Consider the following 26,133-nt stretch of genomic DNA (forward strand, 5'->3'; position numbering starts at 1 on the left):
CTCTATCCCTGGCCTGCCAGAGATCATCGATCAGCGCGACCAAAGCAGTTTCTGTGCCGTAACCAGGCCTGAAACCAGACTGATTATCCAGATAATCTGCTTCATCCAAGGTCCGCACTGTAGCAATGATAAATTATATTGATTATTCATGTACTGCATGAGATACTATCTTTTTAAGTCTCAGAATTTATTAGTTGCTGGGGAACAGCAGTCACAAAGGTTTATTTTCCTGTTGTGCAGAGGATTGCTTGGAGGCATGCTGTATCTAGTGGTCTTCCACTAGATACAGCATGATTCTTTTAATATTTTAAAATAACATTTATTTATTTATTTATTTATTTTATTGGAATTTGTCAAACGAGAAGAAGACTAAGAGAATAAAAATACAATAACAGGGACGATAGGCATATCAGTGTACTTATGCAGGCCGCCTTAGTATTTAGAAATGAAAACAGTGCAAAAAGAATATTTTTGGTTATATTATAGACAAAACCCAGTTATCCGGCAAAGGAAAGGGAAACAGCAGCTTTCCCCCATAGCAGTCAAAGGATGGATAAGACACTAAGGTACAGCCTTTTCCTCTATCGTTCTATTTTATTATTACCTGTCTTTTTTTTCCTGTCTACTAGTTATCTCAGTTAATTTCCAATTAAATGGCGAGAAGGGCAGTACATCGACACTGCTACTAGAAAAGCCAAGTAAACAGGAGTTACGACCACGACACTTACACAATAACAGACACAAACACACGGCTTTCCTGAAATTCTTCTGCTCGTTTCATTGGCATGTTAACGTCTCTGAAGGGGAAAAAAACTACATTTCCCAGGAAGCTATGGGGCTAGACGCAGGCGCATAATGTCTCATTGGTGCCTCTGCGGCGAAGCTGCTTCTGTGATTGGCTGAAGGAGATCTCGAATCTGTTCTTCATTGGCTATCCCAGTGCCATGTCCGATGCCGGAAGGAGGGGTGAGCGCGAAGCGTTATGGCGACGAGGACAACGATAACGACGACAGCGGAGCCAGAGAGTGGGGAGGGCGCTCAAGAGATGATGGAGGGTGAGAGGCCGGATTGTAGCGCGCGATGTCCGAATCTAGGCTAGGGTTGGCTCGGTTCCGTTCAGCGACTATAGAGAAATGGGGGACGTTGTGGTTTGGGGCTGCTGGCCTTAATGTGGGAGATGCCGAAGTATTGGCGGGGCATCTATTTAGGGGGTGGTCAGCACAGTGGGCAGTGGGGGAAGCTTTTCGGGCGAGAGATGTTGTGAGAAAAAGCTGGGGCTGTTCCCCGGAGTCAGAATTGCTGTAGTAGGGTCTCATAATCCCCATCTCCACCCTACTTCGTCAATTAAATCAGTTATTTTTACTCTCCTACAAATTGCCAGGTCTCGCCGTTACTGGCATGGCATGCAAAGCAAACGCACGTTGTCATTTGTGAGATGATGATGCTGGAATAAGACATTAATACTTTTGAGTAAGAAGTCTTTTTATAAAACCTGCCTTAACAGCAGCTCGGATGTCATCACTGAGTCGGTGCAGGATTTCTTGATGTTGACGATTTAATCTGCCACTGACTCATCAAACTTCATTTAAATCCCACCTTTTATTCACATCAAGAGTTCAGGACTTTCATATTGTTCACTCATGCTTTAAATTCAGCAATTTCCTGCTAAGTGTTATAGTGAAGAGAGAGAAAGGGTTATATCAATGACAGCAGCGTAGGATGAACTTGCAACATGAATTATTGTTATAAATTTACTATCCTGAGAGTGAATCTCACTGCTTGCTGTGGATCTGAGTAGAGTTTGTAGCAACCTATTCTAAATTTATCCATAGCAAAAGGGTTTTATTTGCATCTTTCAGGAGGTACATCTAACTACAGAAATGGGAATCATGGCTTTGTGTTGCAGGTTTTATTTTGTTGCTGCTTACAGAGCAACAAAATAGTTTTATGAAAACTATTTTTCATAAAAATAGTTTTTATTATTCACATTGTAGCTTCCCAAAATGTGAAGGAAGGTATGACATATCAGTAAGGAGACTATCCGATACCTCCTGTTGGATGCTTCGTAGACATCAGTGATAATAAACCAAAAGTACATCACATTATGGTTCATATAATCTTTTAAAAATTTTATAAAGTCAGTTATTACCCATTTTCTTATAAAATGAGAGATGATGCTGACAGAACAGTTAAAAATGTCCATATACTTAGCAAAAAAATTAATAATTGAGGAATCTTGGCTGGCAACTTCTCCTTATAGAGAGGAATTTAAATATTTTCCAAGTAAGTTCATCTAAATTACTTTCTGTGCCAGAAGTGTAAATAAGTTCAAATGTTTTGCATGGGGCTCATATGGAAAAGTGTACTTTGAGTAGCAATACATAATATGTGGAATAGTATTAAAATCTTAGGCATAATGAGAGTACTACCACAGATGCAGATAGAATGAAAACTGAAGAAGAATGGAGTTCTATAGTCTTGTGATGATTTCCAACATCAAGTGAATGGCTTACCATTCTTGAGTTTGGTTATTGACATTGCCAGGGAACTACCCGTCATTTTTGAACTAAGGTTAAGTTGTCAATCTGATTGATACTTCATACTGAAAAGGAAGTTATCAAAGGAGATGAAAATATTCTTGACTGGCCTGACAAGACTTTTGTGCCATGCTTTTTCCTTGTATCTGAATTCAGTACATCAATAAATTATACCCGAACTGTAGTAGCTCATTCACTGTAGATCAATTTTTGGGCATCTGATAATAAGAATTCAAAACCCAAATCTTGGGCCAAGAACCGAGATGAATATATATTGATCTAGGAGGGGAAAATAGATAAATAATCTCTTTGAAGATATTTAGGATATAAAGTATATGATTTAAAGTTCTCTTAATAACTTGGCACATTTAATGCCATTACCTAACGTTCCCTGTGACATTCTATGGAAGCAAACAGGATTTTAAAGAATCAAGATAGGAAGAGTATAGATGTCTTTGAACTTTGGTGTTGGGGAAAACTACTGAGAATATTGTATACAACCAAGAAAACAAACCAATGCACAAATCAGCACAGAGTTCTCACTCAAGGCACAAATAATTAGGCTCAATTATCCTATCTTGGACACATTATATGAAGACCCAACTGTCTGAAAAAGGCTATAATTCTACAAAGGGTGAAAGGAAAGGGAGGAAGAAGATGACCAGCAGCAAGATGCATGGTCTTTGTAACTGTGGCTATAAGGGCACCATTGGGAAACTTGAAAGAACAAATTAGAGAGATTCATCACTAAGACCTGAAAACAACTTGATGGTATATAGTCAATGAACTGCTTGAATATTCCTATTTGTAAGAGAAAAAAAACAAAGTGATTGTGTGCCATGACAAAGGATTTTTCATTTTTTAGCATAATAAGCCAAGATGTGACATCCAAATGCATATTTGTTCAAAAACAAACACTATATCTGATATTCTGTGATCCTAACTAGAGTGTACATAATTATGCATATGTGTAATGGACAATACACATTTTAAAAAATAATTTATAACTCCAAGGGTTTGTACAATAGTTTTATTAGTGTTTAATTCATCACAAAGTTATTGTATTTGTTGCAAAAACCCTATCATGGTTACCCCTCTGAAAAGTTATCAGATGTAACCTATTCTGGCTTTCATAGTATATGCAAGTTGGTTTTGCCATAACTTGGATATGTTGCATGTTTAGCATTCCATTTAGCTGGGGGGTGAGTGGGGGGGGTTAGATCTTGTTACTTGGGAGTAAATCTATTTTGAAAAGGGGGGGGGCTACTACAATACTCATGCCTCTTTCTGAAACTCCAGTCTTATTAGTTTATCTTTAGAGTGTTAGCTCTGTTAAATTGTTGTAGGAAAGTTAAGTCATGTGTCATAACAGATTTATTTACAGATAAATATTCACAAGGTTTTTTTAATCTATTAAAGCATATGCCCTAATAATTGTGTATCTGAAGGATGCGACAATATCTTTTGTAAGTTATAAAGTATCAGTTTTGTCTCTGTTATTATACTTTATTCATTCTAAAATAAACAATTATATTTTCCGTTCTATAGTTGATAAAAGAATTGAATCAGAAGAATCTGGAGATGATGAAGGGAAGAAACAAGCAGTTTGCATAGTAACAGACATCAGTCAACAAAGTCTAAGAGAAGAGCAGAATGGAGAGAATTTAACAAGTAAGCTACTATTTGGAGTATGCCCTTTGTAGTATATAATATGACTGATGTAGAATTGAAGACTTGCCAACGCCCATCTCTTTGAATAGGTAGAATGCAATTGAATATATTTAATGTTACACTTTCCCACTGCATATAATTAATGTTTTTGCATATTCAGTGTTTATTCATTGCAAATTTTTTATTCTATTATAGCTCTTGGAAACACTGAGAAATTGTCCTCTTACACTTTTTAAGTGAAAAGGAAGTGTATAAATTAATATTGCAAAGATTCCTGGCTATAATTTTTATGAGGAGTTTTTTCTATGTTTCTATATTTTATATTCGCTTGCCTTTGAATAATAAAAGGTGGTAAGATTCAAATTTCCTCTGGTTCTTAAAAATATTGTTTTATAGTTACAGTGCAAATACATGTAGATATGTTTAACATGAAAAAATACTTTATTTTATTTTTATTTTACTTACTGGGTTTGAGGGCTGCCCAGACTGTTTCTGCTTAAAAAAATAATATGCTTCACTTTGTTGTATATGAAGATGGTACATGGGGCAATTAGAGTTTCTAATAATAAAAATGATTATTTAATCAAACTTTTATTCAGATTCACCCTTAATTGAAATATATTATTGAAAAGCATATTAAAGAGTAAACATTTTTAAGAAGATCAAGGAGCAAAATAAGTAGGTGATTGTTTTATCCCACTTTTCTTTTTCCCAGGCCTGGTCTTTCTTTTTTCTCTTTAACTTAGTATCCTTTTCTCTGTATTCCGTTTCCAATATCCCACATTCCTCTAGCATGTCACTCAGTGCTGTCCTAATGGTTGCTGAAGGGCTTGTCACTAAACAAAGACTATTCTAACTGGTGATGCAGTGTTTAGAATGCAGTATTGCAAGCTAATTCTACTGACTGCCAACGATTTGATTTGAAGCATCTCAAGGTTGACGCAGCCTTCCATTCTTACAAGATTGGTGTAAAATGAGGACCCAGATTGTTGGGAAAAACATGCTAATACTATAAACCACTTAGAGTGGTCTGTAAAGCTCAATGAAGCAGTATATAAGTTTAAGTGCTATTGCTATATTTACACATTCCATTCAGTTGTAATTGTGCCTGTACTTACTAGTTTTCCCTGAATTACTGCTTTTGACATAAGAAAAACATATTCATCAGGGCTAGCAATAAAATAATCCTTAGTGTAAGTCATAGATATTAACAGAATATAGTGGAACTCAATGTTCAAGTGACAAAGAGAACACAAAATAGTGGAAGTGGAAAGAACAAATTAATGGGGAAAATATAAGGATATAAAAAGTGATTTCTACATTACAACTATACCAAGGATATTTTATTGCTTAACTAACACTGATGACTCTAAATAGATGGCAGCACCTAAGTAACTGTGAGCTCACAAAGCTAAGTCGTATCAGACCTTGTTAATTCTTGAGTAAAAGACTGACTGGAAATCCAGACCTATAGGTTAGACTGGGAAGATTAAAATAACATTCTGGAAGACAAAAATAGCAAACTATTTCATATTGTTGCCAAGAAAACTACATGGATATGTCCATGAAGTCTTTAAAACTCTAGATTTAGCTAAGGTATTTGAAATATAAGTGGGGAGACCATGGAAAAGAGTCACAGAAGCCACTTGTGTGACTTTGGGTCAGAAATACTGTCTCGGCCCAACATGTCATTTGAGTATAACTGGTTTCTAGTCCCTGATTGTACGTTTCTGTTCTAAAATGTCCTTTACAAAGGAAGATATTTGGGGGAAAAAATCCTATTGACTGCTTATCAGTCAAACAAATTGTGGATTTAGAGATAGAAGAATCTTTTCATAAAGAACAAAATAAGTCTTTGCTGCTGCTTCAATCAAAAATTTAAAGAACATGGCCTGTGTGCCAGGGGTGAAATGCTACCAGTTCGGTCCAGTTCGCCCGAACTGGTAGTAAAAAAATACTTTTAAAAGTTTTTTTTTTAAAGTTTCCACTTGTGGCACAGCTGATTTGGAACTTTTTAAAAAGTTTTTTTAGCATTTTTAAACTACCAGTTCAGGAGAACCGGTAGTTTAAAAATGCTTTTAAAAGTTTTTTTTAAATGTTCCCACGATTAACTGTGAGACAATCAACTGTCAGAACTTTTTTTTCTTTTTAAAGCATTTTTAAACTAAATGATGACTAGATGGCAGTAAAGAGTTTTTCACCTTAGACTTTTTCCAGCAGCTTTATCCCAGGCATATAGAAGATGTTGGATAAAAGATGGATAAAAAAGATTTTTTTCAATAATAATAATAATAACAACAACAACGTGTTTTCCCAAAAATATGACATGTCCTGATAATAAGGCCATACTAATTTTTCAGATGGGCAAAAATATAAGCCCTCCCCCCAAAATAAGGCCCCTAGACAACACCCCTCCCTCCGGCCAGGCAGAGCACTGAAGGTGCCAAGCTGCGGGAACTAGGGGTGGGGTGGAGACAAAGGTGATCGCGTTACTTGGTGCCTTTGGGATACCGCTAAGTTGGTGAGTGGCGCTGTGCCCAGTTGGAGAGGGGGGTTGCTGGGCAGCTGCTCTCTTGCGAGCGGGCTTCCAAAGAGCCAGGCACAGCCTCAGGGGTGAACGGCTGTGTTGCGCTGTCACTTTATGGTTGTACGCTCTGGGAGTATGCTCTGCCGGCAGCCAGCCCACAACCATAGAGCATATGCCCAGAGTGGCCACTGCCGGAAGGCTCAGTTTATTATTATATAATTGTATCACAGCGGCCAGTTGTTTCGCCGGATTTGGCATTGGTTACTAGTCGGGCCTCACCCAGGGGCCTAGGACGTTGTAACATATTTTCGTAATATGCGTGCAGATCCAAGCAGTGCGGCTTTTTGCATTTGACTGATGGTGATTTTGTCAATTTTTAACTGTTTTAAATGTAATTCCAGTGCTTTTGGTATAGCACCCAGTGTGCCAATTACCACTGGAATTATCACTGCTGGTTTGTGCCATAGTCGTTGAATTTTGATTTTTAAGTCCTGGTATCTTGCGATTTTTTCATGTTCCTTCTCGGCGACCCTGCTATCACCTGGTATTGCGATGTCTATGATTGTGACCTTATTTTTCTCAACCAGTGTGATGTCTGGTGTATTATGCGCCAGTATTTTTTCGGTTTGTATACGGAAATCCCACAAGATCTTGACCATCTGATTTTCGGTGACTTTTTCAGGCTGATGTTCCCACCAGTTTTTTGCTGTTTTGATATTATAATTTTTGCACAAATTCCAATGGATCATTTGTGCTACTGAATTGTGCCGCAATTTATAATCCATCTGCGCAATTTTTTTACAGCAGCTGAGTATGTGATCAACAGTTTCATCAGCTTCTTTGCAAAGTCTGCAGTTGGCATCATCAGAGGATTTTTCGATTTTGGCCTTAATGGCGTTTGTGCGGATAGCTTGTTCTTGCGCAGCCAGGATTAGTGACTCTGTTTCTTTCTTTAATGTACCTGTTGTTAACCATAACCAAGTTTGTTCACTGTCCACTTTATCTTTTATTTTTTCCAGAAATTGGCCATGCAGTGCTTTGTTCTGCCAACTCTCCATTCTTGATTTTATCACATCTTTTCTGTATTCTTGTTTCGTCTGTTGGGCCTTCAGTAGATTTTTGTTCTTTACTTCGATTAATAGATGTTCTTGAGTGTCTTTTAAATAATCAGCCAGTGCATGTTTTTCTTCTTCAACTGTTTGCTTCACTTGTAATAATCCTCTGCCACCTGATTTTCGGGGCAGATACAGTCTATCAGTATCACCACGTGGATGTAAACTGTAGTGCATTGTCATTAGTTTCCTGGTTTTTCGGTCCAAAAGGTCCAAATCAGCTTGTGTCCAGTTAACTATACCAGCTGTGTATCTTATAACTGGTATTGCCCAGGTATTTATGGCCTTGATTGTATTTCCACCATTCAATTTAGATTTCAAAATTTTCCTAACTCTGTTGGTGTACTCTCGCCTGACAATAGTTTTTACTTCTCCATGCTTGATGTTATCCAACTGCAGAATGCCTAAGTATTTGTAGGCTTCATTTTCTTTGCATTTAATTAATTGGCCATTGGGCATTTCAATTCCCTCACATGCAGTGATTTTGCCTCTTTTTATGGATACAGTGGCGCATTTTTCCATGCCAAACTGCATTGAAATATCGGTGCTGAATACTCGGACTGTGTTTGTCAATGATTGGATTTCTATTTCTGACTTTCCATAGAGTTTCAAATCATCCATATATAGTAAATGCGAAATTTTTTCAGCTTCTTTGGCTGTTTGGTAGCCTAATTTCATTTTTTTTAAGATTACTGATAGTGGGATCATTGCGATAATGAAGAGAAGAGGTGAAAGTGAATCACCCTGGAAAATTCCTCGCTTGATATTAACCATTCCGTAGATCTCATTCCCTACTGCCAACTCAGTTCTCCATTGTTTCATCGCCTTTTCAGTAAAGGATGTAATATTTTTGCTAATGCCAGTTGTTTCTAAGCATTTTATGATCCAACTATGTGGCAGTGAGTCAAATGCCTTTTTGTAATCAATCCAGACCATATTCAAGTTCGTTTTTCTGTTCTTACAATTTTCTAATATCATTTTATCAATTAGAAGCTGATCTTTTGTGCCCCTGCTCCTTCTTTTGTTGCCTTTTTGCTCTACTGGCAAGATGTTGTTTGCTTCCAAATAATTCATCATGTTATCTGCAATAATGCCTATGAGTAATTTGAAGGTTGTTGGCAAGCATGTTATTGGTCTGTAGTTTTCAGGTGTTGTTCCTTTAGTTGCAACTTTCTGAATCAAGTATGTTTTTCCAGTTGTCAACCATTCATCAATTTGGCCCTTTTGTAAAATTTCATTCAGTTGCCTGGCCAATATTGCATGTAAACTGGTCAGATATTTGAGCCAGAAACCATGTAATTGGTCCTTTCCAGGTGATGTCCAATTCTTTACCTTTTTAACTCGATCTTTGACCATCTCAGTTGTTATTTCTAATACTTGCATTTGTTTGTTGCCAATGCTTTTCTCAAAGTCATGTATCCACTTTGCTTCCTTGTTGTAGTCCTTTGCATTTTCCCACAATTCTTTCCAGAATTCAACTGTGGCCTGTTTTTCTGGTTTTTCACTTTTGGTGTCACCATTCACATTAAGACTTTGATAAAAACGCCGTTGGTCTGATCGAAATTGCTGATTTTGTTTATATTGGATGGTTCGTGCCTCATATCTTTCAATTTTTCTAGCTGTTGCTGTTATCTGCTGTTTTACAATCTCTACAGCTTCATTGATGTTTCTTATATCCAATCTATATCTTCTGATTAGCCGATCTATGATTTTGTTGTTTTTAAGCCGTTGCTCATGCATGTTCGTTAAGTTACTAGCATCTGCCCTTAATTTTTTGATTTTTTGTTCTAAACGGATTTTCACTTTGGCTTTGATACTTTTTCTATTGTGTGACTAGGTACTTTAATTTTAATGCCTAGTTCATTAGTGACTGTTACAGCTGCGCTGTACATTAACTGGTTTGTTTCCAAGATGGATCCCGGTTCAATTGTTGAAAACACTGCATTAACCATTTTCATGATAGGGGCCAAAATTTTCTTAGGCACAGTTTTTAGTGATGGTAAACGTTGCCTTTCCTCATTAAGCAGAAAATGCTCCATGATCTTATCCTTCAATTCTTTTTGTTTTTGAGTTAGTTCATCAGTTGGTTCAGTGATAACTGGTTCTAGTGGTGGTGATGTTATTTCCTCCCCGAGAGCTTCTTCTGGGAGTTCTACTATAATGTCTTTAGTTGTGTCTTGAATATCAGTTATTTCCGCTTGTGATATTGTTTTTTGGGTTTTGCAATTTGCCTGAATTTCCTCATGTTCAACTTCACTAAACACTTTATTCCGTATAATAAATCGCCTTTGATCTGCTAGTCGTTGTTCACTAACATTTGAATCTGGATATTGTTGTTTCCATAATTCATACATTCGCTTTAAATAGCCTCTTTTTTCTGGCTCTGAGTTGTAGTAACAGGCCATTATGGCACGGTTTTCATCTGCACTATATTTTTGTCGTTTTGTTGGCTGGTCCACTTGTAGCCCACTTGTCGACGGATGTCCAGGGACCCCAACATCCGCCGCGGCCCTTGTTAACCCGCGCGACGACCGATGCGGTATGGAATTCTTATTTGTTTTTTTCACCATATTGTATGGGTTGCCGGGGTTTTTTTTACGGGACCAGATGCCAACCTGACCCCAACCCTCCTCCTTTCTCATCCGGGCTTGGGACCGGCAACCGCGGAGTTGTTGTTGTTGTTGTTGTTATTATTATTATTATTATTATTATTATTATTATTATTATTATTATACAATTGTATCACAGCGGCCAGTTGTTTCGCCGGATTTGGCATTGGTTACTAGTCGGGCCCCACCCAGGGGCCTAGGACATCGTAATGTATTTTCGTAATATGCGTGCAGATCCAAGCAGTGCGGCTTTTTGCATTTGACTGATGGTGATTTTGTCAATTTTTAACTGTTTTAAATGTAATTCCAGTGCTTTTGGTGTAGCACCCAGTGTGCCAATTACCACTGGAATTATCACTGCTGGTTTGTGCCATAGTCGTTGAATTTCGATTATTATTATTATTATTACGCAATTGTATCACAGCGGCCAGTTGTTTCACCGGATTTGGCATTGGTTACTAGTCGGGCCCCACCCAGGGGCCTAGGACGTCGTAACGTATTTTCGTAATATGCGTGCAGATCCAAGCAGTGCGGCTTTTTGCATTTGACTGATGGTGATTTTGTCAATTTTTAACTGTTTTAAATGTAATTCCAGTGCTTTTGGTGTAGCACCCAGTGTGCCAATTACCACTGGAATTATCACCTGCTGGTTTGTGCCATAGTCGTTGAATTTCGATTATTATTATTATTATTATTATTATTATTATTATTATTATTATTATTATTATTATTATTATTATTATTATGCAATTGTATCACAGCGGCCAGTTGTTTCACCGGATTTGGCATTGGTTACTAGTCGGGCCCCACCCAGGGGCCTAGGACGTCGTAACGTATTTTCGTAATATGCGTGCAGGTCCAAGCAGTGCGGCTTTTTGCATTTGACTGATGGTGATTTTGTCAATTTTTAACTGTTTTAAATGTAATTCCAGTGCTTTTGGAATAGCACCCAGTGTGCCAATTACCACTGGAATTACCACTGCTGGTTTGTGCCATAGTCGTTGAATTTCGATTTTTAAGTCCTGGTATCTTGCGATTTTTTCATGTTCCTTCTCGGCGACCCTGCTATCACCTGGTATTGCGATGTCTATGATTGTGACCTTATTTTTCTCAACCAGTGTGATGTCTGGTGTATTATGCGCCAGTATTTTGTCAGTTTGTATACGGAAATCCCACAAGATCTTGACCATCTGATTTTCGGTGACTTTTTCAGGCTGATGTTCCCACCAGTTTGTTGCTGTTTTAATATTATAATTTTTGCACAAATTCCAATGGATCATTTGTGCTACTGAATTGTGCCGCAATTTATAATCAGTCTGCGCGATTTTTTTACAGCAGCTGAGTATGTGATCAACAGTTTCATCAGCTTTGCAAAGTCTGCATTTGGCATCATCAGAGGATTTTTCGATTTTGGCCTTAATGGTATTTGTGCGGATAGCTTGTTCTTGCGCAGCCAGGATTAATGACTCTGTTTCTTTCTTTAATGTACCTGTTTTTAACCATAACCAAGTTTGTTCACTGTCCACTTTATCTTTTATTTTTTCCAGAAATTGACCATGCAGTGCTTTGTTCTGCCAACTCTCCATTCTTGATTTTATCACATCTTTTCTGTATTCTTGTTTTGTCTGTTGGGCCTTCAGTAGATTTTTGTTCTTTACTTCGATTAATAGATGTTCTTGAGTGTCTTTTAAATAATCAGCCAGTGCATGTTTTTCTTCTTCAACTGTTTGCTTCACTTGTAATAATCCTCTGCCACCTGATTTTCGGGGCAGATACAGTCTATCAGTATCACCACGTGGATGTAAACTGTAGTGCATTGTCATTAGTTTCCTGGTTTTTCGGTCCAAAAGGTCCAAATCAGCTTGTGTCCAGTTAACTATGCCAGCTGTGTATCTTATAACTGGTATTGCCCAGGTATTTATGGCCTTGATTGTATTTCCACCATTCAATTTAGATTTCAAAATTTTCCTAACTCTGTTGGTGTACTCTCGCCTGACAATAGTTTTTACTTCTCCATGCTTGATGTTATCCAACTGCAGAATGCCTAAGTATTTGTAGGCTTCATTTTCTTTGCATTTAATTAGTTGGCCATTGGGCATTTCAATTCCCTCAGATGCAGTGATTTTGCCCCTTTTTATGGATACAGTGGCGCATTTTTCCATGCCAAACTGCATTGAAATATCGGTGCTGAATACTCGGACTGTGTTTGTCAATGATTGGATTTCTATTTCTGACTTTCCATAGAGTTTCAATTATTATTATTATTATTATTATTATTATTATTATTATTATTATTATTATTATACAATTGTATCACAGCGGCCAGTTGTTTCGCCGGATTTGGCATTGGTTACTAGTCAGGCCCCACCCAGGGGCCTAGGACGTCGTAACGTATTTTCGTAATATGCGTGCAGGTCCAAGCAGTGCGGCTTTTTGCATTTGACTGATGGTGATTTTGTCAATTTTTAACTGTTTTAAATGTAATTCCAGTGCTTTTGGAATAGCACCCAGTGTGCCAATTACCACTGGAACTACCACTGCTGGTTTGTTCCATAGTCGTTGAATTTCGATTTTTAATTATTATTATTATTATTATTATTATTATTATTATTATTATTTACTTTATTAATTAAATCAGCCAACTGAACATTCAAAAATGCATTACAAATACCAGTGACTGGTGCTAATGGTTGATAAGGTTTGCTGCCAGCATCCTAGGTATCAACCAAGTACCTTCTTAAAATATAAGATGTTCCGAGTAGCTGGTATTATTGCAGGAAGCTGCAATTTGTTGATGTATCTTGTAAAATGATTCCTTTCAAGCCACCACTTTTCAAATATGGTTGTTAGGATTTTTTCCCCCTGCAGATAATTAAACTGCAATTACTTCACAAATACCACTAACCAAGCAATTACATGAAGCAAGATGAGGGAGATGCTCACAGCTGTTGTCACAAACGGTGGGTCTGGCTGCATTTGGGCACTTGATGGAAGACAGCGGGAGAACCAGTAGTTAAAAAATGCTTTAAAAAGAAAAAAAAAGGTTGGCCATGCCCCCACCATACAGTTTAAAAGAAGAGACTTTTTAGTGTTCAGTAAATATTTGCAGGGTTTTTTTGCAGAATACGTAATCAAATACATGAAAAGAGGTAATTACAGGTAAATCTCGCTTAACAACTGGTTGCGTAGTGACTATTCTAAGTTACAATGGACCCACCCACCCCCAAAGTTGTTTCCAAGCCAGTTCCAGAATTCCAATGGCTGCACACACCTCCATAACATGACCATATTTTGGACATTTGGCGACTGCCTCACTTTTATGGCTGATTGAAACACTCCATAGTCACATGACTGCGGTTTACACCAGATTTTGCTGCTTCTGGCCAAAACCAGCCATTAGAATACATTGATTTGCTTCACAAATGCCACCCCAAAAATTGTAAAATCTGGTCCCGTTATGTGGGTTCCTCAACTTATGACTATCTTGACTTAAGACAGAAATTCTGGGCTTTGTTACAGTTGTAATTTGAGGACTTCCTGTAAACTAAGAACTTGCTGATGAATAAACTCTTTCTTCCATTGGGCATGGTGATCAAACCCATAGCTCTTCTACTGTTGGGTTTTTGTTTTTTATGATTATGTTCTGTGAATCAGTGTCTATGTGCATGTTGCTCATTCACTGATAACCCAGGAATTTGAACAATACAGGCTTATTGCTTTGTAATGCTTAGCACTGTTGTATTTTGCTCAAAAAAATATGTAACAGCAAATCCACCCAGCTGCCAAATAAGAGCATGCATGAATTATTTAGCAGAAAGCCCTGAGTTTATCTTCACACAGGCACATTGAGAAAGATAGAATTTGTAAGGATCTTTTTGATTCCAGAAGAGAAAAGCTTTCTTCGAATTGCTGGCAATATTTAACCCAGGAAGAACATCTGTGCCATATCAGTCCTTTTCAGGAGAACCTTGTTTTTTTTACCACACTGCAAAACTGAGACGATAACCGGAATGCAAGTGTAATTTAAAATTTCTGATATTTTTTGCTTGCTTGGATAGCTGTTAAGTAATTTGAGTTAGTTCTTGCTTCCTAATTGAATTCAATATTAGGTAATGTATGTTTTCCATAAGTGCATTGGTATTTCTTCCCCTATATTTGGATTTAGCCAAAGTGATCATTAGCTGAGAAGAGCTTATATGACTTTTGCATTATAACAGTAAAATATAAATCTATTAGCTTTTCTTTTGCTCTAAGGCTTAATTTCTCTTGGAGAAGAGCTCACTTTGCAAATTGGCTTTTGGTTGGAGAATACCATGGGTTTACACAGAATGTGCTTGTTGTTTTACAGGTGATTCAGAGATTCCAGTGGATATGGAAACTATTAGCCTGGATCCAGAGGCCGAGGTATTTGTTCATACAGAAGCACACAGCTGCACACAATGTGAAAAGCTTTGGAGTTCTCTAAAATTTAGGCAAAGAATAATTCCTGAGTTGTTATTTTTTAAACTGCTTTGCATATAATTTTTATTAAGGAGTTTGATTGCAATACTAAAAACTAATGCAGGCTAAGCTTGATGAAAAAAGAATAGTAAAAAAGAATAAAAACTACAAGAAAGAAAAATGAGAAAAGAAATATATAAAGCAGTGACTTCCAATCTTTATTACAAGTATAGACAAATTAAGTAACTCTTCGCCCCCTCTAAAATTACATACATTTACCTCTTCATTCCACATCTCATCCTTTCTTTATAAGAAAATCCATAAAATATCACTTTTTCAGTTCTAATGTCAGCAAAAAGGTAACTGTGCAAATAAATAACTTATTTTAATCTTGATCATGTAAACCAGCTTCATATTCCTTCCTTTTACATCTAATAGTCTTAATTTTTGTTGCATTCCAATATTACTATTTTATTCCTCTTTAATTCTTCTATATCCCATCCCACTTCATCAAGGATTTAACAACCCTCTTTTGTTAGACCAAGGAGAAAATGTTTACTTGGTTTGTCATTTCCCTTTAAATTTTTAAAACTTTAGCCAGTTTCTTTTGTATACCACACCAAAAAAGCATCATTTTCCAAATTGTTGTCTTGATCTGTCATTTTTAGTTCCAAATTCAGTACTTTCTCTGTCTTGTGAGAAAAAAGTTGCTCCATATCTGTCATTCCCACATTGATATGTGGTTTCATTCTTTAAAGATTTCCTTTATTATTTCCAATGCTATGACATTTTGTGCAATTTTGTAAGTCCTAGTTAATTAGCACTGAACAGTTCTGCTAATATCAACATTTTTATTCAATCCTCCTTCTCCCTTCACAGCTTCTTTAGGCTTCTCTGAAGCAATCAGTCACATTTTATGGCCACTAAATATGTTGTTGTATTATAAGAATTGAGAGTTCCATAATGGCTTAATTAAATGGGAGGTTCAGGATACATGCAGCTAAAGATTTTAATGCCGCAAGACACAATGAATTTCTTTGAATTCATGAAGAAGGGAATCACTGCTTAGTAGCAGCATTGCTTGCATATTGCATCAGACGTGAAAAATAATGTCCTTCACTGTCCATTTTATACAGAATATTTTTGTGTGCTGTTTCTATACTTCTGAAAGACATTTTGATGGTTTCTGTGGGAACAGAAGCTTGAATCAGGAGGAAAAGCTATGCAGAATTACTAAGCAATATAAACCTCAATAATACAAATAACTTCTTTACATCTTACTTATACCACTTCAGGAACTGAGGGAATAACTTATTCATGGTAATATTGTGTAACAGCGGTGACAGGATTGTAAATAAATAATAAAAAGAAAAAATGGACAGAGTGTGACAATAGGCAATGAGCATGATGGATTAGGACATAATGATTTCTCAGTTTAAAATAAAATTGCAATTAATATCTATATATTTCTGTTCCTTTAAGAAATTTGGTAGAAACGTCTCAAATGGGAAAGGGGGCAAATACAGATTTTGAAATGCATTTGCATGTACTATTAACTCTTCTTTAAATGCTGAAACTGGAAATTCAGAATGAATGTTCTTTGTTTAAATTAAGTATCTATGCATCCTGAATAGTACAAGAATTACAATTAACAAGGATGGATTATTTCTTGTGGAAGACCTTTAGCTGCAAATATCCTCATTGCTATGTAATAAATGTATTTCTTGTGTCTATACTATCAATACATTTGTTTTGAGTAAACTCCTTGAAATGTACATTGATTGGTAAGTCTCTGTATCTTCCTGATTTAGAAATAAATTTGATTTTACATTTTTCCATTATTTTTTTGCACTTTAGGATGTTGATCTGAATCATTTCCGAATTGGCAAAATAGAAGGGTTTGAGGTGCTCAAGAAAGTGAAGGTGAGATGCTTGTGGCACCCATCTCATCACAAGCATGACCTACTGTTGCATTGGTCTTTATGACAGTTCATTGAATTACGTATATTCTTCTACTTGGTGGTCACAGTCTTATGCTGTAGTTATTGTGAGAAAAGGACATCAAAACAAAACAATAAGGCAACTAGGACTCTCAAGCCAAAGTCCAGGATCCCAAATGACCATCTGCAAACTGGCATTGGATGGAAATGGTGGCTAATCAGGCTGGGTATCACCAATTGAAACTTGCCAAGGTTTAAACTACTTATTGTAGCACTTCTTTTATTTTTATTTTTAAAGATACAGTAGTCCTCGACTTACAACAGTTCAGTTAGTGACCGCTCAAAGTTACAGTGGCACTGAAAAAAGTGACTTAAGACATTTTTCACAGTTAAAACTTTTGCAGATCCCCATACCAAGGTCATGTCACTTTTTGCAAAGTCTTGTCAAACTTAACAACTTGGTTACTACCTTATCAACTGCAATGATTCACTTAACAAGTGTTGCAAGATATGTCGTAAAATGGGGCAAAACTCACTTAACAAATTCCCACTTAACAACAAATTTTGGGCTCAATTATGATCATAGGTCAAGGACTACCTATATTTGAAAGTTGTAGAATTTTAAAACTAGAACTCTGGCTTAGACTGTCCTCCATGTGAATCTTGGTGAAATAATCTTTAAATATAATTGTTCTTTTTTTGTATTTCTTCCTTCTCTTTAGACACTTTGTCTTCGGCAGAACTTGATTAAGTGCATTGAGAATCTGGAACAGCTGCAAACTCTCAAAGAGTTGGATCTTTATGACAATCAGATTTGTGCGATTGAGAACTTAGAGGCCTTGACAGGTCTTGAGTAAGTATCTGGATAAACAGTGGGTCTCTATCTGAATGGTTGATGAGAAACTGGCTGGTTCATTTCATAAAGGTAGACAAATTGTTTTTATTTAAAAAAATGTTGGTTGATTTATTTATTGGTCTTCATGCAAACTGGTTATTTACTACAAAAAAAAATGCACCAAGGGAAAAGTGTACTACTTTAAGAAAATGGTGTAGGTTTGGAGAAATGAAGCATCTTTACCTAGTATCAATTGAGAGAAAGTCAGACAAATAAAGAATCATGGTTGAGATGATCCCTCTCCCTCTCAATTCTTCTCTCTCATCCTGCTTTATTTGTTACAGGATCCAGTCTGGGTCAGTCACCAGAACCAGATGTTTAATCGTGGAGGCTTTTGGATTCGTGTTGGAGCCCATCCTCTCTCTCACCAGAATGTTATATTTATTGGTTAGATTTCCTGGTGCTTTTTCAATGTCTACCTTGTCAATTATTATTACTTTTTAAATTATAGCCAGAAAATAGAGGGAAAATGCATTCATGTGCATATTGGTTCTTCATAGGAAAATGGTCAGGATAAAATAGAGGTGGGACACATGAGAAAGAGTGCAGAAATATATGACAGAAGAAGGACGTACAATCAATTTCACAGCTACTAAGATTGTTGGGCGAACAGGTGCAAAATTGGCCAGGGAAATGATTGAAACAGGCTCCTTGTCAGGCAACAGGATTGCTGATTTGCTTATAAGGTACTTAGGAACCAAGGACTTGGCAGTGCAAGGAAACAACAGCCAATAGCCAGCCATCAACCAATAGGAAGCCACACTATTCCAGTAAAGAGAAATTCCCTGATGATGGGCTCCAGCATGAGTCCAAAAGCTTGGAAGGCTAAACCTCTGGTCCCAGTGACCAACTCAAATTGTATCCTATGATAGAAGCTATCTGGTTTTGTTTTTTGAAATTATTTTCTTTGTTTCCTATTAGGATATTAGATATTTCATTTAATATTTTACGACATATTGACGGCTTGGATCAGCTCATTCAGTTAAAGAAACTTTTCCTAGTCAACAACAAAATCAACAAAATTGAGAACCTAAGCAACTTACAACAGTTGCAGATGTTAGAACTAGGATCTAATCGAATCAGGGTAAGATTTGTTTCTCCCTAAACAGCACAAGAGTCAGCTAATATCCAGGCAATGCTTTCAAAATAAATCTGAATTGGAATATTAAGAGCAGACTCCATATCATATTAATTATAGAGAAGGAAATGATGAAAATCCTAGGTGTAGAATGACAACAATTTGTAGAACGTTTTCATCTGCAGATATTTTTATATAGCATGATTTTACTTTCCTTTTAGAAAAAGTGCTTTTTTCTGTAAGTAATGGATTGATATGAACTGTGCTGCTAGAAATAATAATAATGAAAATGTTATAAAGCAAATTCTATAAAGATTCAATGCAAAAAATATCAGCAATTTTTTATGGTGTCTTTATGAGGAAAACTTAAAAAATACAGACTTTGAAATGTGAAGGCTGCTATTTTCCATCCTTTTCCCATAGGTTCCTTGCTTGCTATGTCCATTTAATTGACTGATAGAAAGTACAAATAGTCTATCATATCGCATGGCACTGTTCAGTTTTGAATAATCTCACAAATATAGGCATGTAATCATGATGAAAAGGACAAGTATGGCAATATGGGTTTGCTAGCTATACTATAATATTATTTACGTTAATATATTGGAGGTTATTTCTTTATTTGTAAAATTTATTATGCACCCATCTCACCACGCAGTAACTCTGGGTGGCTTAACAATATTAAAAGATAAAATAGGTTAGTGATGTGAAACTGGAATCTTGTTCAATGTGGCTGTTTTATAGGCAATTCAGAATATTGATACCCTGACTAACCTGGATAGCCTATTTCTGGGGAAGAACAAAATCACTAAGTTGCAGAACCTGGATGCATTGACAAACTTGACAGTGCTTAGCATACAGGTACCAGTCCTGTGCTTTCTATTTTGATTGTCCTATTTTGATTGTCCTTGTATAATTTAACTTATTTGCCTTTCCTGTCTGCATAATTTCTAACTAAAATGAAATGACAAATGCTGTTATCACTTTGAATTTAAATATTTATTTTTCAGACCTTTGTTAAATTATAATTGAAATTGTATGTTTTTTTCTTTCACATACAGAATAGCTGTCTAGTACATATATTTCTTTTTCCCAAAAAAATACAGCTATTATGCCATAGAATAGCCTGTTAAAATATGTACATAATTTTTCCCTAAAATGCCAATGGAGAATACGATTTCCTAGAACCTGAAGAAGCTTAGTAAACCTTAAAAATGAGACAATATTGAAATGAAAATCATGTTTTTCTTTAATAGAATCATAAATGTGCTTTCTAGGAGTATAACTATTGCATTCCATCTGGCTAATTCAATGTTAGAAAATTGTGCATAGTTCTGACCAGACAAGATTTAACTTACTGGTAGTACTAGTCGTCTAGTTTCTTTTGAAAGGCATAAATACAGTTGGAATTGAACTAATGGGTTAAAGTATTAATGAAAATGACAAGAGCAAAATAATATGTATTGGGGCCAAAGTCTTTAGATATGTCTTCCAAGTGGGGCGGGGTGGGGGGGTTGGTTCTGAGACTACACCAGAATAATCCTTATATGGAATTAATTCAGATTTTATACCTATTCCAGAGCAATCGGTTAACAAAGATTGAAGGACTACAGAATCTGGTAAATCTGCGAGAACTGTACCTTAGCCATAATGGTATAGAGGTCATTGAGGGCCTGGAGAATAACGTAAGCTATTTTTTATTATTATTTAAGTTGGTACTACTCTTGAATGTGGCTCTTCGTAAAGAATGGATGGCCATTCTGAGTGGACAGGTTGCCTAGAAAATGACTAGCCCCTGTGCAGCTGTTGTCCTCCCTCTTAAAGCCCTCTCCCAAGCCAACATGGCAAGTGTTGGCTAGAAACACTTCTGCTGAGACAAAACAGACTATCAGATGAAATATGAAATTGCAATTTGACTTAACTTTGAAGATAATTTAAATTAAGAGACAAAGATGAAATGTTAAAGAGTGGAATGGGGAATTTGAGGAACATATTTAGCGATGGAGTTGATGTTATTGTAAGAGATTAGAAATTAAGGGCGATTAGCAATATTGTTTATGTACTAAGAAGAAAATAAGTTTAAGATAAAAAAATATGGAAAGAGATAATATGGCTGAAATTGGAAACAGAGATATGATGTAAAATGGCGCAAAGAAAATGACATATTTCTACAGATAGAAGAGAATATTTATGGTTCAGAGTTGAACTGTTGTGTACTTGATGCTCTCTAAGTTTGGTTGTCTCAGTCCTGTACTAGCACTGATGTTACTTAGTTTAGTAACCAGATGTCTGCAAGAAAACCATCAAGCTCAGAGAACACCAAGGACCACACAAATTTCTAAATCATAGGTTTATCCTGTAGAAATAGATAGAGCAGAGATGAGAGAGGAAAACCAGGGAAATGTAAACATTTGAGAAGAGGAAGAAAAGCATTAAAATAATTTAAGAAACTGAACTAGGAATAGAGTATGTCAGGATATGAATGTGATCGCATATACTTTCTTCAGGGCTAGTTATTCTTAAATAAAAATCGTATGTTTAAGGGCATGTTGCCTAGCAAAAAAAAACAACATATAGGAAGCAATAAAAACACCCAGAATGCTAGAAGATGTTCTCCAATTTTCCTTCTGATAAGCTGTATTATTAACTGTACCCACAATCAGCCATTTTACAAGAGTACCTGCTACACGTTTTGAAAATTCCAAATGCCTAAACAGACACCAGAACATTACTATATCCCATGAGAATGTATTATGACTAATGTGTTGTACTAGAGGCTTTGTAAAAAGGGTTTGTTTTGTGGATGGACTTGAAGGAGGTAGTTTAGTTCAAAGGAGAGACAACAAGATCATTTGAAGCGGCAGAAGTTGCAGGTCTCATATGGATCTCCGTTTTTGTTCTTTTGGTTTAAATAATAAGAGTTAATTTGGTGTTTTTTTTTAACCGAAAGAAGGATTAACATGCTTTCCTAGTATTTGTACACCTGAAAATTTGTAAAAAGAAAAATGTATTTTAAAATATTGTTGCATCTTATATAAAGGTTTCTTAAGTTTAATCCTCTTCCCAAAGAACATCTTTGATTTGGTTTTCTGTGAATTAAATATATCTCTTATATCTCTTGGTTCCTTTATTATTCTTCCCTAGAGTCGATGTCATAAGGACATAAATATTTTAATCTCATTTCGAACAATGAAGCAATATAGAGAGAGTCTCAACTCATCTGTGTTACCTTAGTAAAATTATATCCAAACTGCCTTGTTACTTAGATTGGTTGATATTAGGAAGAAAAATGATTTGCCTTTTCTGTAGTTGGTTACCAACAACCAATATGTTTATTGTGAAAAAGACAACTAAGGGTCTAAATATGCAGCTGATGAACTCTATGTATGCTACTGCATGGCATGTCCTTTAACTTTTAATAATGTTTTATGCAAGAATACAAATCTGTGAGAAAACTAATGTCAGTTTTCTATGCATTTGTTTTAGAATAAACTTACAATGCTGGACATTGCAGCCAATAGGATCAAAAAGATTGAAAATATTACCCATCTAACAGAACTCCAGGAATTTTGGGTAAGTCTGCAGTCTTAAAATTGCAGTAACTTTAGTGAACAACATCTTTCCCCGTTGTTTCTGTCAGCAGCAGACTGAGTAAACACTATGAAATGCTTCTCTCTGATAGTGGGATTCATTCCCCTATGTTTATGATGGACTTTATATGGCTTCTTCATACTATTCTACCGGGTTGGTAGCTGCTTCAACATGAATCCTTCCATTGCTGTTCTATCACTTTATGTGAAGTCCTTGCTCATATGGGACAAGCATAAGCTTTCATTTTTCTGTCCGTAAAACTATGAAAGGTTGATGTTGATGTCAAAATGCAGACAAATTCCACCTGGCCACAAGATTCCTCAATAGCTTGTTGAGTTTAAAACAGTATCCACATAGCAAGTAAAATACAAACATACAGAAACCTTCCACATCATAGTGCCATCTAAATATATTAGAACTATTTCTCCCAGAATTTCTGATCATGCTTCCTGGGAATTCTGGAAGATCCCTGTCATATCACAATAAACAATGCTGGAATAAGCTTTTGTGTGCTTTTACAAATGGTAGGAATAGTTGCAATCAAAGCCTTCTAACACAGAGGAGGTTGCCATCATCTTCAGGACCTACATGATGTTGCCTTGCTTTTTGTGTTGCATCATGATACATCTCTTGTATACAGATTTTAGAATAGGGAAATCATTCTTTTAAATCCATATTGAATTTTTCATTTACCAGTGTGAGTACATTGTGAACTCCTGACAGATAATACTTTTAGGGGAGAATTCATGTTCACTGTTATTTCCTATCTACTATAAAAAATGGGCTTCAGAGCATGCATAAGCTCCCACATTATGTAGATAAATAGTTAATGCACAGGACTCTGGTTTCAGGACCTATCAGGCTAACCTCAAGAATGTAGAACAGTACTCTGTTTGCTTACACATAGCAAGCAGCATCTTGCCAGAGCAAACACTTACTACTCAAAGCCTGTTAGGTAAGCTCCCCGTTAGAAGAGCGAGTACGTTCAGCGAAGTGTTGTGAGAGTTGTGTTGGAGAACACACAAACCAGCATACAGAGACACTGCAGTTTAAATAGGCTTTTACTTTCGTGGAAATAGAGGTATCAGAGTCCATCAAACAGTCCAAGTCATACACGGATAAGACAGTCAGTCATCAATGTCTTTCAGTTAAGGGATAATCCAAATAACATAGTCCAGTATCATATAATCAGTCCGGTACACAAAGTTTGCTAACAGTTGCAAAACTTACAATAGCTCACAGAACTTTCTAACAGCCAGTTTCCAAAACACTCAGATCAGATCAGCCCAGCATCTAACGAAAACAGAGAGCTCACAGTCGTTCTGGCTCCCTCTTTTGGCCGATTGAGGAAAACAGCAACCAATCACATTTTACAGTATGATTTAAAGAAACAGGTATAGCATTACATGATTTATATATTGCCAATCCAACCTTTAGAATTATATTCCCAACAAAGCCTAATGGATATACCATGGGAGACACTAGAGAGTGGCTATCCTTACCCACTTTTCTCTGTCTCCTAGTCAGCACTAGGCTGCACTGCCTCTTCTTACTCTCCTTTCTAGAATATGCTCCCTTCCTGGGAAATGGTCTTTTCACTGTTGTCCATCCCCCCTAGCTCCCCTTCTAGAACACAATCACTCACATCACCAAATAATTGGTGATGAGGCAGAATAAGCTTCACCTTCTCAAGAGTTTTCTATTGCAGTAGAAGGAGCATGAGGTAAAAATGATAGCTATGAACAGTTACTAACCCATGTCTTAAACTTCTAGCCATGTTTATGTTCTCTATGCTTCTCAGATGAATGATAATTTCATTGAATGCTGGAGTGATTTGGATGAGCTGAAAGGAGCCAAGAAGTTGGAAACAGTCTATCTAGAGCGAAACCCTCTCCAGAAGGATCCCCAGTACCGTCGCAAAATCATGCTGGCTCTTCCATCTGTCCGGCAGATAGATGCTACCTTTGTCCGATTCTGAACCTTCCCTGGCCCTTTGCCTTTGCCTTTCTTCCTCTCAGAGTGTCACAACTGGGATTTTTATCCACATACTGTACCCTCTGTCTTCAGCCTGCTGACACTTACACAGTGAATGGCCAACCAGAAGCACTGATATCAGACCTTGTATACAATGCACACACTATTGTTGTTTTTGAATATTGTTGTTATGATTATTATTATTATTAAACCCTAACGTGTGAAATCTCCTGGTCATAATGGTGTCTGTCTGAATTAGGCAAGCTATCAAATAATTGGTCCTCTAAATGTTTTCAGTGCTCTGACAGGCAGCTTAGAACTAAAATAGCCTCTGACAGGGGTTAATGTATTGAAACATATTACTTTCGGTTTTTTTTTTCTTAAAATGAACATAGAAAACTTAGAATCATCCAGTGAACACGGAAGCAATCGGATGTATAGAATAAATTGCATTATATTGCTGATTTATTTGCTTTCACCTATGTACATTTTCTCCACCATGTAATTGACTTCCTCTTTTCAGTGTACACATCCTTGTGTTTCTCACTATACAAAGATGGATATATTCAATATGCCTTTATTTACTTTTCTGATTGCCTGCTCTGCAAAGCTTTATGCTTTTGACATGCTATTCTATACATTATTTCTGTTCTGCAAAAGATGGTAGAGCAAGCTTTATAATCAATATGAAATGAATTTCAAACACTAATTATTAACAGAAGAAGACACAATCCTATAAATGATTGATTTGGTCCTAAACCAGTCAAATAACTACAGGTGGTAGAATGGTATAAGTGAAATATAAGTGTATTTGGGTGTCAACAGTTCCTGATAGGCAAAAAAAAACAGTGTTGATTACAGGAGTAACTGAATTTTGCAGCCAAGGGTTGAAGACATGGTTTGTTTTCACAGGGGCCCTTTAGGCTTATCATTGCCTTGGAAAGATGCTGGCAGTAAAGGTGTATGATTCCCTCTTAAATATTCACATGATAAATCTGAATAAAACCACAAGTAGTCAAATTGTTTGCATTTTTTTCAAGTGTGCTGTATTGATGACTGTTACAGCTGAGCTTAGATTAATGCTTTGAATGTTTTCTGTAGAAAAAACCTGATCATTCCAAATATTATCAAGAATAGTCAATTGTATTTCTGTAGATATTTTGATCCTCCAGTTATCATCCCTAACTAGCAAACAGTAAGCCCCATACATCCAGAAGCCACCAGATTGCCTATCCAGGGTAACTTAATACAGTGGCTTTAAGTGTAAAAAACATGACCCGTCAAAACCGCGGTCCACAAAAGCGCGCATTTGACGTCATCACAGCGTGACGAAAAAAATTAAAAATTGAAATAAAAATTAAATTAAAGCAAGCCGATTCACATAAAGGTAAGGGTTAGGGTTAGGGTTAGGGTTAGGGTTAGGTTAAGAGTTAGGGTTAGGTTTAGGTTTAGAGCGTTAGGGTTACGTTTAGCGTTAGGTTAAGGGTTAGCGTTAGGTTTAGCGTTACGTTAACAGTTAGGTTTAGGGTTAGATTTAGGGTTAGGTTAAGGGTTAGGGTTAGGGTTAGGTTTGGGGGGGTTAGGGTAAGGTTTTCGCTTTATTTTTACATTTTTCGATCACAGCGCAATGTTTTCGTCGCGCTGTGATGACGTCAAATGCGCGATTTTGTCGTCCGCGGTTTTGTGGTGGAACTGTAAAAAAATAATAATCTCCAGCCTCTCTATACTAATATTGCAAAAATTGATTGATTGAAATCTC

General features: G+C 36.5%; 1 protein-coding gene across 2 annotated transcripts; it reads left to right on the forward strand.

Annotated features, from left to right (window-relative positions):
* The first annotated feature begins 933 nt into the window (after positions 1–933).
* Positions 934–25,394, forward strand: PPP1R7 (protein phosphatase 1 regulatory subunit 7). 2 transcript variants are annotated; one of them, XM_087725534.1, is made up of 10 exons: positions 934–1,055; positions 4,086–4,208; positions 14,805–14,860; positions 16,754–16,819; positions 17,559–17,689; positions 18,653–18,815; positions 19,554–19,670; positions 20,390–20,494; positions 22,296–22,382; positions 24,202–25,394. In XM_087725534.1, the coding sequence occupies exons 1-10, from the start codon at positions 983–985 to the stop codon at positions 24,376–24,378; spliced, it is 1,098 nt and encodes a 365-aa protein (XP_087581660.1). In that variant the 5' UTR covers positions 934–982; the 3' UTR covers positions 24,379–25,394. The 2 variants fall into 2 exon arrangements, with proteins under 2 accessions (XP_087581660.1, XP_087581661.1); XM_087725535.1 differs by lacking the exon at positions 934–1,055 and adding an exon at positions 2,074–2,092.
* Positions 25,395–26,133: the final 739 nt, after the last annotated feature.

This window comes from Thamnophis sirtalis, unplaced genomic scaffold (assembly GCF_051295495.1).
Source record: "Thamnophis sirtalis isolate CommonGarterSnake01/CBP01778 unplaced genomic scaffold, rThaSir2_p1.2 scaffold_11, whole genome shotgun sequence".
Taxonomy (NCBI): Eukaryota; Metazoa; Chordata; class Lepidosauria; order Squamata; family Natricidae; genus Thamnophis; species Thamnophis sirtalis.